General features: G+C 40.8%; 1 protein-coding gene across 3 annotated transcripts in view; it reads right to left on the bottom strand.

Moving 5' to 3' along the window:
- Positions 1-4,388: 4,388 nt before the first annotated feature.
- schip1 (schwannomin interacting protein 1) overlaps positions 4,389-17,139 on the bottom strand; it is a 54,127-nt gene continuing 41,376 nt past the window's right edge. For all 3 annotated transcript variants that reach the window (XM_080427977.1, XM_080427979.1, XM_080427978.1), the window contains 6 exons: positions 16,942-17,060; positions 13,913-14,030; positions 12,213-12,410; positions 7,564-7,687; positions 5,769-5,862; positions 4,389-5,615 (listed from right to left, as the gene is read on the bottom strand). In XM_080427977.1, the coding sequence (XP_080284103.1) occupies positions 5,564-5,615; positions 5,769-5,862; positions 7,564-7,687; positions 12,213-12,410; positions 13,913-14,030; positions 16,942-17,060 (705 nt within the window). In that variant the 3' untranslated portion in view covers positions 4,389-5,563. The remainder of the gene's footprint in view (positions 5,616-5,768; positions 5,863-7,563; positions 7,688-12,212; positions 12,411-13,912; positions 14,031-16,941; positions 17,061-17,139) is intronic.

Genomic DNA, 17,139 nt, shown 5'->3' with positions numbered 1-17,139 from the left:
TGGAAATACTCCAGTAAAGTAAAAAATACCTCAGAATTATACTTAAGTGCGGTACTTGTGTGAATGTACTTATATACTTTATATACTTTATGTGAGAGAGTATGTGTGTGTGAGTGAGTGAGTGAGATATTTCTCACAGACAGACAGACAGACAGACAGACAGACAGACAGACAGACAGACAGACAGACAGACAGACTAATAATAAACTAATTCAAAATGTACTCACGTCCTTCACCAGCTCACTGACATGTCGTAGAAGTGTTTTGGAGAGTGATGATGAGCATGAGGAGGAGAAACAGTCCAGTCCACTGGGCTGTGGCTGGTGGTGTATCGGAACTCCTGAGGAGGTCCTCCAGCTCAGAGCCACCAGCAGCACAAGGCTCGTCAGATCTGCAGGAGAAAGAGCATTCTGTTCTTCACTAGAACTAAGAGCACTCTTTAACAAAGTCAAATAGAGTGTTTCTACATTGCGGTATTGATACTTTTACTTAAGTAAAACAATTTGAGTACTTTTCCCACCACTGCCCAAAAGAGGCGACGGCATTTGAAAATAGCCGATCTACAAGCTCAAAACTCAAAATTATAATCTTGAAAAAAAAGAAAGAGGTATTATAGTACTTTGCTATAATCGATCAAAAACCGGCGGAGCATTCATGAACAAAAAAAATATAGCTGTGTTTTATCCTGGCAAATATTTATTTTGTGACATTTTAGTTTAATTTAATCTTACACAAATTAAAGTTTGCCATAGTTTTTCCTCGTCTTTTAGATGAAGTAGTTGGTGGTGGTGTGTGTCCAGTTAGTTATCCTGCAAAAGTGTGTGTGTGTGTGTCTTTGCACTGGGTTAATGTGATTTATATAGGCATAGTCAACTCAAGGGATTCCCCAGTGAGCTTTAAGATCGTAAACAAGGCAGTCACGGTAGTGAACCAAAAGAAAAGTAAAACGTCATGATAATGTAATTTCCTCTGTTGTGGCGGGACTCTCTCTCTCATCCTGCTTCAACTCCAACCAAGTGAAAAAGAAACCACCCCTTGTTTCGATTGAAGGCATGCAAGGCTATGAGATAATAATGATGATAATAATAATAATAATATTATTAATAATAATATTAATATTATTATTAATAATAATACGATTAATAATACTAATGTAATAATAATACTAATTATTACATTAATAACACAAATAAATAAATAATAATAACAACAATAATATATTATTATTACTATTATTATTAATAATAATAAGTATTGTTATTATTAGCCTATTATTATTATGACACTTTTTATGACCTACAAAGGCTTTCATCAAAGGAACAATTTTTCGAGAAAAAAATAAAACAACAATACACAATAAAATGATGTTTATTATTTAAAAAAACGAATATAAAAAGAAAACGCAAAAACAAACAGTAGGCTAATCGGGTGGTAAAAGCAAGTAAAAGTGATTCGAAAGAGAGAATAATGTGCTATAGCCTGATCTCCTCAGGCAGGTCATGGTGACAAACGTGTCCTTTTTCATACCAAGTTCCATTATTTATTCGGCATTCGAGCCACGTCGGACCACCGTTTGTTGAGTATTAGACTCTCACACCCAAGACTTAGAATATTTCGTCTACATTCTCTAATTGTGTAAATAACTTCTTGTAAATTAAGTAGGTAGATATTTAACAATGATTTAACTCTTGAGAGCGTGTTTCATTTTACACTCTCAGGAGTTAAAGTTCTAATAAAGGGTCCATTTGGTTACCAACTCTCCATCTAAATGATGGAGAGCTGGGGACCAGCTGGAACCCCCTCAAGGACCACTGGTCAAGGGTTAAATCTTAAATCATTATATATGTATAGAATGTGTGTGTAAGTGCTCTGTTCTGCTTAATTGATTGATTGATTGATTGATTGATTGAATACTTTATTTATTAGTTTGCAGAAAAAAGCACATGAAAGTACAGTTCAATACAAGGCCAAGCAATAGGAATATAAAAACAAAACCAAGAAAGCCAATGGCTTGTTTCCATTATTTGGGGTCCTTTTCACTCTGGTCCTTTGTGCTGCTTGTGTCAGGACTTCTTCCCAATAAATAAACTCATATATTTTAATGACAAAATCATAATTCTCAAGCCAGAATTATGAAGAAACATAAAGCGATTAAAGCTGTATTCGCATTTAAAATGTGCAGCTTCCCAGCATGCCATGTGACGTCACGTGGCGAACACGTGCACTGACACTAAACAGGCTATTGTTTTATTGTTGTGCATTTTGTTATTGTGGGGAAGACGTCGTGGGGATGGTAACAGGAAGAGGTGGGCACCTCGATGTAAAATTGCCTATTTTCCCCAAAATGTAAAAAAAAAGAAATGTATATTTGGAAAACAGTCTTAAGTAATGTAAAGCAGTGGTTCTCAACCTGTGGGTCGGGACCCCACATGATTTTTTGGGGGTCCCCAGATGACAGTGAAGTGATAATTAATGGACTTTTAAGACCTTTTTAATACCCCTAAACAAATAAAAATAAAAGAAAGACAAAATACCATCCTGTGAATTCCCAAGTTCAACGCACAAAGTTCCCAAACATTTATTTTAATTTTAAATAATTTGGTATAGGCCTATATGCCCATACCAAACTGACCATGGTCAGTAAAATGTCAGTATCATGCATGATACTGACTGACCATAATGTCATGACACTGACATGATACTGACTATGATTGATTGATTGATTGATGTACTTTATTTAGTAAGACATGAGAAACAGTACATGGAAGTACAATTCACAATACAAGGTCTACTTAACTGGATAACTCATAAAAGCACTAAGCTTGTTTAATAGCTTGTTTAAAAGCTGATACTGACTATGATACTGACATGATACTGACCTTGATACTGACATACTGACTATGATACATGATACTGACATGATACTGACCTTGATATTGACCTTGATACTGACATACTGACTATGATACATGATACTGACATGATACTGACATGATACTGACATACTGACTATGATACATGATACATGATACATGATACATGATACTGACCATGATACTGACATGACACTGACCATGATACTGACATGATGACACTGACCATGATACTGACATACTGACTATGATACTGACCATGACACTGACCATGATACTGACATGACACTGACCTTCTCTTTGATCTTTAATGCTGTTTGACTGTGTAATACCCTGGCCTCTCTGTATACCTTTGATATGCTGTACATTATATGCTGTTTAATTTTCCTGTTGTGTCATGTTTCATTTATTTTCTTCTTCTTTTTTCGTCTTTGTTTTAATTGTTTTCTCTTTTCTTGTTTGTTTGCATTTTAATGTGCTCTGTGCAGCACTTTGGTTCGACCTTGGTCGTTGTGAATGTGCTATGTAAATAAAGTTTGAGTTGAGTTGAGTATACTTTTCCACTTTGAGGTGACTAAAAGAGGACCAAAAAAGCATAAGTTATGCAACTTCTAAATAACATTCATATGAAGGTATACATTTTGATAGCAGTTGGGTTGCTGTCAGTTTGTGTGTGAGCCATGAACGGTTTGTTCTAAAGATGATTGGGATTGAACAGGCACCTGATCATTCGTGAAATCATGTAGCATCTGCACCTGAAATTCTCTCTCTGTCGCCTGTATTTTGCTAATCTCTTTCAAGTGGAAGTGCATCCCCTGATACTACTGTGGTCAGTGAGCAGTTGATAGGGGTTTCCTGTTCTCTTTTTTTTGCCTTGACAACAGAAACATCAATGTATAGATACAGTATATGTATGAATAAGCACCATATTTTTGTTTAGTTACATAGCAGGTGTTCTGATATAACTCAGACCTGAGCCTAAGGAACTTCCTTCCATACAGGTTGACTGTTTGAATATTGCTTGCAAAAATAACATGACATTCACCACAAACCTTTAAGTCAGTTAGTCAAATACATGTTCAAACTGTCTCACTAGCTGAGAAGGTTGCCTAATACACAACAAAATGATACTTTCATTGGTGAAAGGGGGTGCCCATGTTGTGTGACTTTTCATTATAATAAGACTCAAAGCTCAGTTTAAGGGGGGGGGGGGGTGCCCTAATTGGTTGGGGGTTCCCCTTTGAGTTGTAATCCAGTCTATTGTTGCATTACATAATTTCTTGGAGAGTGAAGGGAGAGAGGGACAGGGGGACAGAGAGAGAGGCAGAGAGAAATTGGGATGACTCATGTATAGTGAGAAATGTAGTCTTTGTAGCCTCGTGATGACAGTGATTAGACATTAATCAGAAAGAGGAAGCTCACTTAGCGTGCTAAACTTGTCACGTTTGCACACTGTGCATGTGTATTTTTTTCTTACATGTGCTCTCTGTATAAAATAAAAATACAAACAAACAATTTATGAAACAAAGTTTATTCTTTATTTTACATATCTGTACATAAACATTTCTTCCCTCAAATAAAGATTCTGAATACAATAAGATGAAAACGATATTAACACACGTATTCATTTAAAATGACTTGTGTCAGAAAATCAACATTCACAAAATGTTGAAGAGCAATTAGAGTGAACGTATTACCAAAAGCTACGACTCCACTACAAGGCAGGCATGTTTCCTTACACTCTTTTAGCACCTTCAAATAAACATTTCTCAGTTGAAAACTACCATTTGTGCAGAATAAAAACAGTTTGACTTTGAAATACTTTAAAATTACTGTACCTTCCAACTTAAAATGGTCTGAAGAAGTTAGTTTTTCATAGATTTTATACAATGTTGTTTCTTTTTTTTCTCATCATGACTGACTTTCTACTAAATGTCTCACTATTATTTAATTTTTTTCCCCCACAATTTTTGCATTTGACATTTATAATTTAGTGGCGAATGTAGAAAGTTAAAAGGAAACAATAGCGAAGCAAGGCCGATCACTGCACAGGAAGCTGGGGACAGTATCCATGACAACACACAATCAATTTCCTCCTCTCCCAGGAAGTAAGAAGTGCTCCACTGGCGTCCTTAGCGCTGGGATAAACCACAGAAGCATATGAAAGGGGGGGTGGGGGGCTTCCTCTGTGCTGCTGCCACCACTGGAATCAGTGGGGTTGGAGAGGAAGGTGGAGATAGGAAGGAGGAAAAACATGGGAAAGGATGGGGTTAGGATATGGGAGGACATGGGCTGGAGTATTGGGGTAAAAGTTTGGTTTAGGGACAAGGGTAGAGCAGGGGCCTAAGCGCAGAACATGCTCCTTCCGATGTCTGAACTTTTTTTATTTCTTTTTTTCGGAAAGGGAGGTGAAGATAACTACATTTTGACGTCATTCACAACTTTTTTTTTGCCGGACGCTCCTGCATCCCCCAGATGTCCTGATAGTCCGAACTAGACCGCCCGAAACGGATGTTTTTTCAGATGTCAGAAGGAGCATGTATTGACCTTAAGATTTGGGTAGGTTGGAACAGGGGATTAGTTTGGTCTGTTTAGGTTGGAACAGGGGTTTAGTTTGGTGTGGGTAGGTTGGAACAGAGGCTTAGTTTCGAGTAGGTAGGTCAGTCGGGGGTGGAACAGGGTTGGACATCTTATTTGGAAGGGGTCTTCTCGGCCATGTGTTTCTGCTGGCTCTCAGCATGCCTGAGAAAGAGAGACAAGACAGCCCATAGTTAGACAACCTTACTCAAAGACAGAGACTGTTTCCTTTGACAGTGACAGGAGCTTGGTCGGATGAATGAAAGAATAGCGAAGGCAGCGAGAATGAGTGAGAATAGGCTCTCTAAGCCCTCCTACCTAGTGAGGTCCTCTATGTCCACCAACATGGCATCTTGCTCCATGTGAAGCTCATCCCGGATCAGCAACAGCTGCACCAGCTCCTCGTTCAGACCTGGAACAGAGACAGGATGGTGTCAGGCAGGAGAAAAGCCTATGATACTATCCACAATACTGACATAATACTGACCACGATACTGACATGATACTGACCACGATACTGACATAATACTGACCACGATACTGACATGATACTGACCACGATACTGACATAATACTGACCACGATACTGACATAATACTGACCATGATACTACTGACCACGATACTGACATGATACTGACCACGATACTGACATGATACTGACCACGATACTGACATAATACTGACCACGATACTGACATAATACTGACCATGATACTACTGACCACGGTACTGACATGATACTGACCACGATACTGACATGATACTGACCACGATACTGACATGATACTGACCACGATACTGACATAATACTGACCACGATACTGACATAATACTGACCATGATACTACTGACCACGATACTGACATGATACTGACCACGATACTGACATAATACTGACCACGATACTGACATGATACTGACATGATACTGACCACGATACTGACATAATGCTGACCACGATACTGTCATGATACTGACCATGATACTGACCATGGTACTGACATGATACTGACATGATACTGACATGATACTGACCATGATACTGACATGATACTGACCATGATACTGACCATGATACTGACCATGATACTGACATGATTCTGACCATACTGACCATGACTAACCATATAAATAACAGCAGAATCTTTCAGCACCACTGCCCTAAACATGTAGTGCTGTTGTTAGAATGAATAAACACAGAAGCACCCAGGAGGAAGTGGACTAAGAAAGGGGAGGAGGAAACAACACTGCAATGATGTGACAAGTACAGCGGTAGGAGAAAATATGAGCTCTTTAGTAATAAATAATAATAATAATAATAATAATAATACGAGTAATGCAGTAATGCCTGAGAACAGGAGAACAGTCCAATGAGATTGTAAAGAGAAAGTATGTAAACGTTTGTTGACAGGAGCTATTCTGTTTTCTTTGAAGTTGTGGGGATTTTGGAACCTTTCACATGTAAGATATACGATTATTCATTTTCGTACCAGGGTCAATGGTCAGCAGTAACATCATAAGCAATGGAGAAACTGCCATGTGGTGCAGTTCTCTGAACTGACTTTCGTCGCTGAAAGTACTGTATTGCATAAGATAGAGGTGGGTAATGAGTCTTTCTCAGGTCTGGTGGTGACCCTGTGGCCCGTTCTTTCAAATCAGGGTTTGGGCGACCATCCACTGTGTTCATATTGATTATTTCTTGTATGTGTGTGGTACAGTGTTGCCATGTCTGCTTATTTTAGTTTTTCTGTAAAGTTGCTTGTAAATTATAGTTGCCGGTTGCGGGTTTTTGGGCTTGTTTCCTAATGTTGTTTAAACCAGTGGTTCTCAAACATTTTCATGTCATGGACCTCCAAATTAATATGTATTTGTCCACTGACCCCCCCATCTGAAAATATTTTGTGCCAGGGACCCCGAAGATTTGTGTTGTTAAAATGTTCCAAAAAATAGCAGATCTACAAGCTCTCAACGCTTCACATCGCTACGCATTGTGAGCTTGTAGATCGGCAATTTTCAAATAGCCGATGCATATAGGTTGAAAGTGCTCATGAGGCATAGTCACTTCTTTTGGGCTTGTTTTCATAGGCCTGCTTGCTTATTGTGGTACTCACTTTCAATCTGAGAGTGCAGGTCATTGACTATGACCGTGAGTTGTCCCACAGTCATGTCTCTCAGGTCAATGGGTTTCAGGCTCCTCTTCATTAGACACTCACTGATGTGCGGCATGTGTGGAAGCTGCAGTGAAAGAGACACAGAAAGGCATGAGCACTTACAACAACAACAACAACAAAAAGGAACACAAAATATTTAAGTCACTTTAGCCCATTAAGACTTGAGGCAGATACTACAAATGGCTTTTAAATCAGTAGTTCGTAAAACATTTTTGTATCAAGGACCGCCAAACTGATATGTATTTGGCTGTGGACCCCCCATCTGAAAACATTTTGTGCCAGGGACCCCCCAGAAGAGAACACTTAAAAAAAAAAAAAAAATTCCAAAATAGCAGATGCACAAGCTCACAGTGACCTTATATATTTGCTATTTTTGAGAACCACTGTATTAAACCACTGTTCTAAATCCTACGATTTTTCTGGAAAACTTATGTTGCTATAGGTATATATATAGCTAAAATAAAAAATGACACAGATGCTTTCCCGGTTTTAATGGTTTTAAAGCCATGTCCCAAATCTCAAGTGTGAGCCCATGTCACTCAGTTGCCAGTCCAAACTCTTGGTTGTTACATAGATAGCTTATGTCGTGCATATCATGCATGCATCATTCCAAACTCTATATTCACATAACATCATTTTCCCTCCACTGAAACTCATACTGTAACCAGTAGTAGCCTACACAATACAAAATGTATGAAATTAGTCCAGTCTAAGTAACAGAGAGTCAAATTCAATTCAAGTCAAGTCACAAATCACTGGTTACTGTGACCAGGGCCAGATGATCCATACTGCATCAGGCGAGCACTCGGGGACCCTTACCATTGCTCAAAGCATCTGAACCACAATCAGAACTTCATTGTTCATTTTTATCTATTATAATTACAGTAAGTGCCTATTCAATCTTTTTTCTATATACCTGTGACCTTCATTTTCTCCACATCATCACGACTTATTGTCAGCAGATGAATGTGGATATACTCGTTCTCCTGAACAAGAACGACTACATATAATTGGAAATAACCCTTTTCGTTGCTTCTATTATTAGGCTTCTACTTTACTTGCTGAGTCTGGTGTTCTATCTTGTTTTGTCTCAGCCAGAAGATTCAGGCAGTAGGCCTTATGTTTGTTTAAATTCCAAAGCAATACGATTTCAAACAGTATTTTTCTGCCATAATCCCCTAGCTCTTATGATGGACTTTTCTCATATCATTTTCTCATGGTGAGTCACGACTCACAACATTAAGAATAAAATGAATATCTGACACCATGAGTGTTTGTAGTTAACAATAGTCTATACATTTAGATTTTATTATGATGGATTGGTAACCTTTGTGTATTGATGTGTGTATGTGCGGTATGCCTGTATACATGCATACATTTGTCTATAGATACAACAAGTGGTGCTGCGAAGCCAAGATGTGTTCTAAAATAGATTCTTCCCCATGACAGTAATACATATGGAATCGAGCAAATTATGTGATCGCTCAATCTATGAAATAATTGAAAATCCCCCTCCCTTTTATAGTGCCTATAGTTTAGCTTTAATATAGACGTCGTACATATATGGTATTTATCACTTTCAATTTCATACATTGGATCTAGAAGTAGGGTAGAGTGGAAGAGGGGCACTTTAGGTGTGGACACGCCCTGGGGCACCATAACGTAATAATCGGGACTCAAGTTGGACTTGAGACCCAGTCCTAGACTCAAGTCTGCCACAGGCATGGTTTCATTTGATGAAACGCCAAACGCTAAGTGTGCATAGTTTCAAAGTACAGATTATATATTTCTTTTGAATATTCTACTGTTTAGAGTACTGATGATAGGTTCTTGGTTAACCTATAATCCTAGATTACTATTTCTATGCATTTGATTTATTAAAAAAAAAAGGATACAGATCTTCACTGACAAGGATGTGTCACTGTATGGAGAATAACACCTGAGTGCTTAACATAGAGAATGATGGTAATCCTCTCTCTCTCCACCCCCTTCTCTCTCTGTGTCACACACTCTCACAGTCTCTCTCTCTCTCTCTCTCTCTCTCTCTCTCTCTCCCTGTCTCTCTCAGTTTCAAAGTACAGATTATATATTTCTTTTGAATATTCTACTGTTTAGAGTACTGATGATAGGTTCTTGGTTAACCTATAATCCTAGATTACTATTTCTATGCATTTGATTTATTACCTCGTGTTTTCCTTGCTTACTGTAAATCGCTCAGGATGTCTGCTAAATGCCTAAATTGTACATTATTAAATTGATTAACACTCTGTGACCATATAAAGTCCAAACTCTCCAGCAGGGGGCAGTATTTCCACTCCTGCCTGAATGCATGATGTGTGATTTTACAGTCGTCAACATATTGTGAGTAGCTCAGTAGATACCTGCTCACTTAACTTCAATTACCACATACTTTACAATATGTCTTTTTCATATCAACACATTTTAGGTATAATAACAATGATGAATTTGTATATTGTGCAAACACTGAAGTACTGCAGTACAAATACAAACATTTGTAATACATTAATACATGATCAAAGCTGGTGTGGTGTTTTGAGAAAGAGCCGATACCGTCTTTACACATGATCAATGTTGCAAGCAGGGTGGGCTTAAACATTGGTCAGGACTAACCCTAACCCTAACCCTATGGAAACAGGTTCTCCTGTCTAGACCTAAGACCTAAGATCTGTGAACCTGTGTGGTAGCTCTTACAGGGAAGAACACTCAAACTTATAATGTTTCAGCATCTCCATTCCCTTGCAGAAAACACAAAAATAATGCACACCTGGTGCTCAATACAAGTTATCAGTCCTAATATTAGTTTTTTCTTGTATTTAAATATATATATTATACGTTTTCCTCTTATCTCGCTGTATCTGCAGTATTATGTATTTAAGAGCAATGCAAGTCCATGACTAACTGATTTCCAAGTGAGAAAAGTATACAAACCCTTTCTCTTTACATGCCTGTGTCACGTCATACTATGTTGACACACTGTCAGGGTGAAAACGTGCATGCTCTCTATCTATCTCTCTCTCTCTCTCTCTCTCTTTGCCTGTGCTCGCTCTGTGTTCACATGCGTGGGTGGGTGCTCGGCTGAATCTACCCGCTATAGTTTCTCACTCCTCTTTCACATCGATGCTGACATCAATGTGTCACAGTTTCAGTGTGACTACGGGAGAGAGGCGAGGGACGAGGGGTGCTCCAGGGAAGTCGGGTGGGCGATGTCGGTTACTTTCGGCTGGAACTTCTGTGGTAGTAGATTGATCATACTATTGCCATGCCACAAGTATGACACAAGCCAGCTGCCACCCGTATGGGACTCTATAGGACTCTAAATATGTTGCGAAAGAAGAGGAAGAAAGCCCTCCATCTGCGGTAAGACTTGGCAAGGTGGCAGCTGATGTGAAACCAGTCTCTTCCCCTGTATTTGAGCTCCCCTTCTCTCTTTCTCCCTCTCTTTTTCATTCATGCACATACACACACACACACGCACACGCACACGCACACGCACACGCACACGCACACGCACACGCACACGCACACACACAAACATGTGTAGCTTGATTTGTTAATACAGGCTTACGAGAGCTTCTAGCACACACAGGCTTAAGCCTATTATAGTTCATAGTTGCTCGCCGAAAATAACCCATTTTCAAGCAAACAACGAGATGTATCGCAGTGTGCTATTTTTGGCGAGCAACACCATTGTGTGTGGAAGTATAAACGAGGCTTTAGTGTGCTGGCCCACTCTTGATAAATGGCTCAAACGGTGTACTGTCCACTGTACTTTAAAATGTAACTGAACATGTTAACTGATAATGCTAGAATAAAAGGATGCTTGTGGAGGCAAAGAACAAATCAATCAATAAGTTAAGACCTCTGCTTGCCAGCCCAGGTGGAGATACAGTTTGTGTATGCATGTATAAGACTGTGTGCGAATGTGTGTGTGTGTGTGTGTGTGTTGTGTGTGCTGTTGAATGGGCAGCGAGGCAGATCAAAATGGATGAAATAATGATGAACACCGACATCTCATGCCTCCTAACGGGTGCCGAGGAAGAGAGGAGGAAAGGAGCAAGAGAAGTGGGCACATCATCACATCATTATCTGCAGCACTGCTGATACACCTCTCAGAATCTGCTTGCTCGTGATCTTTCTATTCAACCAGTCAATACAGTTACATCGTTTTTGGGAAATAAACATACCTCCTGAAAGCCACACACACACACACACACACACACACACACACACACACACACGCACACACGCACACGCACACGCACACGCACACGCACACGCGCACGCGCACACACACACACACACACACACACACACACACACACACACACACACACACACACACACACACAAAACAGCTCTCATAGAATAAAGCTAAACTAAATCTCACGACTGAAAATGTAATGATGATGTTTAGGTATTGTCGTTCTAAAGCTATGTTGCTGCTGTTCTATATACAGCCAACGATGTCATTTCAACAAAAAAAACTGGTAAAAGGGCGTTGTTGATATGAATCAGCCTTCATAGAGGTTATGGTGTTTGCGTTGGGGTTAACACTGTGGCATACTGACCAGGTCGGCCACAGGTGACTTCTTGCGATTCTGCTTCTCCACCTCCACCTGCATCTTGGCCATGGGTTTGGCCATGGCCAGAGCCAGCTTGGCCTCCGCCTGCAGCTTCTTCTGTCGACTCACGAAGTCCATGTCCTCCAGGGACTCCTCCTCCTCCTCTGTGGTGTCCCTGTCCGAGTAGGACGAACTCTGCTTCGACTGGATAGATGGAAAGAGGAGAAGGAATTGGACAATGGGGACATGATGGTGGTGGTGATGGTGGTGGTGGGGGTGGAGGTCAAGAAACAACAAAGACAGACATTAGCTTCAACAGGCCTTTGGTATTTATTTATTTATTTTAATGTCCCCATTTGGGTCTGATTTAAATGAACACAGAGGATTTTACTTTACAAGTGGTTCGGGCCGATACGCGGCCCTCACACCTGTCGCCCTTCTGTTGTCATGTTCCGCCGGCCGGCCGGCCGGCCGGGGCCATATTTAGTCACGAATATCAACCCAAAGTCCATACAGTAGTGATTGTTCTAGAGCTCCATATATGGAGCGGACTGATTTGTTTGCGCCTGATGCCATGACGACACAACACACTCCATATTTGGGCGTAGCTGCATTGGTTATGGCTGAGTCATTGTGACATGAGCGTGATATGACTTGGTCCTCCGGCCGGTCTACCATCAGCCTCCCATTAGCCAATGTTAATATAGGATACAGATCTTGGCCTGGTCCAGGCACCTAGGCTCAATGTAGCGACGGCCTTTGCTGCATGTCACTCCCCATCTCTCTCCCCATTTCCTGTCAGCATACTGTCCTGTCAAATAAAGGCATAAAAGCCCAAAAATAAATCCCCCCCTAAAAAAAGGATACAGATCTTCACTGACAAGGATGTGTCACTGTATGGAGAATAACACCTGAGTGCTTAACATAGAGAATGATGGTAATCCTCTCTCTCTCCACCCCCTTCTCTCTCTGTGTCACACACTCTCACAGTCTCTCTCTCTCTCTCTCTCTCTCTCTCTCTCTCTCTCTCTCTCTCTCCCTGTCTCTCTCTGTGTTAAGCATGTCTCAGGTTGACAGGAGGGTTAATGTGTCCAGTCATCCGTAGCCATGGGTTTGAATTCATCTCTCATTTGCAGCCACTGGATTGGTTAACGGCCCAGAAAAAGAGAGAGCACAGCAAAGGAGATTCACACACTCACGAATTGACAGCTATCTCTAATTCACAACAAATCTCTCTCTCTCTCTCTCTCTCCCCCTCGTTTCTTTCATCCTCCATCTCTAATTGTTCACACCGTGTCCCAAAGATGAATATTGTTTGACTGCTGTACACCGAATTATTAGAAATAATTTTACGACGTCTTCATGAGTTCTCAAAGAGTTCTGCTTCTTCATACTCTCAGGCAAAATACCCAGTTCCTATGTGTGTGTGTGTGTGTGTGTGTGTGTGTGTGTGTGTGTGTGTGTGTGTGTGTGTGTGTGTGTGTGTGTGTGTGTGTGTGTGTGTGTGTGTGTGTGACTGTGTGTGTGTGTGCGTGTGTGCGTGTGTGCGTGTGTGTGTGTGTGTGTGTGTGTGTGTGTGTGTGTGTGTGTGTGTGTGCGTGCGTGCGTGCGTGCGTGCGTGCGTGCGTGCGTGCGTGCGTGCGTGCGTGCGTGCGTGCGTGCGTGCGTGCGTGCGTGTGTGCGTGTGACAGTGGGTAAGGATGTACCATGGGGGACAGTGGTGTGTCCAGACTGGTCTCTGTCTTGCTGTCATCTGCATCGCTGTCCTTGTCGCTGCCACTGTCATTGACAAAACAGATCTGTAGGTTCATCCCACTTTGCAGCCTAGGGACGGACAGACAGACAGACAGACAGACAGACAGACAGACAGACAGACAGACAGACAGACAGACAGACAGACAGACAGACAGACAGACAGACAGACAGACAGACAGACAGACAGACAGACAGAGATACAGACAGAAAGACAGACAGAGGGAAAAAAGGGAGATAAGTCATAATTAGCATGGGATAGAGTCAAATCAGGTCACCGAAAGCTGTTTCTATAGTAATAGACTAGGATCAGGGTCATAAATGGCAGTGATATAAATATAAACACTCGTGTTTAAAGTTACATAGTGCAGCTTTAACTTAACAACTTTTTAATCATGAATTTCACTGATAATTAAACTGTGTTAAAAAATTAAATCCATATCCACATTAGTTCAGTGAACTAAGGCTTTGCTACCCTGGCATTTGGCCATTGTGACCGAAGGCCAAGTGACCTTAACCATAAAATTACTAAATTCCAGGCCTGGTATCTAGTGTATGTATTGTGTGTATGTTATATGTTATGTATATGTGTATGTATACGTGTTAAACGTTTACTGTATAGTATACAGTATGTACTGTATGTGTGTGTGCACATATACTGTACTGTATATCGTCGCTGTCAGGCAGAAATCAGCAGAAACTATTTTTCTACTTTTATTTTTTTTCAAATAAATCAGTGCTATTGAACACCCTTAAAGTCTGTGTGTGGGTTTTACAAATATTGAACCAATGAAAAGTATTGTGGAGTTAGGTGGTTTGTCCCCCATTGATTAGAATGACAAATAGAAATGTCAGACAGAAAAAAAGCCTAGCACCACATTAATGGTCAAAAACCTCCTAACTCCACTTGAGCTGTACTTGGGTAAAGGGGTGATAATAAAAGGACACATTCAAGTATCTGACAATGTATAAAGTCACCATACCGACTTTTATGAGGCAGTATCGTGTTGTCTAAAAACATGTATTTTTTCCCCTGAAAAGTTATTATATTTTGGACATGGTTTCTGCTCGACAGCAGAGATATAGTATCTATAGTATCTGTGTGCTTCGTTCATATGTATACATGTTAAAGGGAGGCCAAAGATAAGAGGAAATTGTCAACATATAGACAGTTAGAGTTCTGCCATGAACTCTAGCTTCCTTCAGAGTACGGTGCTGTCTTGAAGCAGATTTAACGAGGCCTTGTGTTTCCAAACATCGCCCCTCCTGCCTTCAACATGGATCGATCCAGGAGGATGCCTCTGGTAGGTCTGATCCAATCGGTCTGGGATCGACCGGAGTGGGGGGGGTGAAAGCTTGGGCCTCGGAGGAGCAGAACTCTGCTAGATGTGGATCCAGCTCAGCATGGATCAATAATCTGCTTATTTAATGCAGTAATTACAAAGAGAGATGATAGATTACGTAGCACGGATCCAATCACTCCAAATTGAATCAGACCTGTGTGATCAATGGGTTTTGTGGGCAGAGGGCACATCAAAGAACTCCATGTAACTAGTAGCTATACAGTGTTGGGGGAGCTGCTAATTTCACTTCATTTGATAACAAGTGGACATCACATGTTCAGATACAATTAAAAAAATCCTAGGCTTATGACTAACCTTGTTTACCAGAACATAATCACTCTACTTCTAGAGCATTATTATCATCTGACTATATTTTCCCCTAATGATGAACGTGGGATCAATCATCGTATTCTGGCTAAAATAATGGGAAATGTTTTGGATCACAGGAATTGTTAGTGTGTTTCTGTCCCCAACCAATGCTCCTTCCAGTCAAAGGCACTAGTATGTAGGAGTTATGAATGTGTGTGTTTTTTTGGGAAGTGAAAGCAATCAAGTTGGATGAGTGCATTCATTTCCCCTCTCTCTCTCTCCTCAGAGTTAATGTAATTCAGAGAGTGTAAGATTGACCCTTATGCACCCATTTTTACACTATCTGAGTTAAATCGACCATCATTAGTTGGCGGTGTATGTTTCCCTTTTCTCTTATTCACACATTCTTCACGTCACGTGCTCCCGTTCATTATGCTTTCACCACTCACTCACTCACTCACTCACTCACTCACTCACTCACTCACTCACTCACTCACTCACTCACTCACTCACACACTCACACACACACACACACACACACACACACACACACACACACACACACACACACACACACACACACACACGTCTCTCTCTCTCTCTCTCTGTCTCTCTCTGTCTCTCTCTGTCTCTCTCTCTCTCTCTCTGTTCTTCCTTTTCTCTGGTGTGACATCACCCTCCACCACAGGTGCTGAACCCACCAGAGTCAAATGGCTTTAGGCCTGGGGGCATAAATACACTGTCTCTCATCAATCACGACTCACATCATTTGGCAGTGTAAGTTTCCCCTTTCTCTTGTTCACATATCTATTGAAAGTGTGTCATGCAGTGGTTAATAAAACAAAGCTTTGAACCGAGCTCCCAACCGAGCAATAAACCAGCAACCGTGCTTCTCCAAAACCCCACAGGCCACAGAGAAAAACAAAGCTTACAGGAACACTGAGAAGTGCATAGTAACCGCTACGGAGTGAAAGTGAGAGTGTGGTGACTGGTGATGCAATATGTAAGACAGTGATTCTGATCATTTTAATTTCATGGACTCCCAGATTGATAAGCATGAGGCCACAGTTCCCCATTTGATATGATTTTTTTATCCCAATCTACACTGTAAAATCCTCAGTGTTAATTTCTCTGAGTGTACAAATGTGGGTACAAATACATTTTTACACTCAGAGACACTGAACTACATACCCCCGCAAGGGTCCATTTGGTTCCTAACTATCAATAATTTATTTGTAGACCCCCTCAAATCCTCTAAAGGAGCCCTGGGGGTCCGTGGACCCCATGTTGAGGAGAAACAAGTGATTTAAAAGACACGTTAGCGGTCTTACCGTGAGGACAGGCTGGGCTTGCCACTCTTACTGCAGCTGGTATAGATGCCTGGCCCATCGTCAAAGAAACTGCCCAGTGCCAGCTTCTGCCTGATCGACTCCCTCTCATTCTTTTGGGCCTGTCGAGGAGAAGAAAAGGTTAAGGTTTAGTACACATTTCTTTTGTATTTGTGATAGGAGGACAGCAGCTTTCCTATT

This window comes from Gymnoscopelus braueri (assembly GCF_963280865.1).
Source record: "Gymnoscopelus braueri genome assembly, chromosome: 5".
Lineage (NCBI taxonomy): Eukaryota > Metazoa > Chordata > Actinopteri > Myctophiformes > Myctophidae > Gymnoscopelus > Gymnoscopelus braueri.
This window is presented reverse-complemented; position numbering and strand designations above follow the sequence as displayed.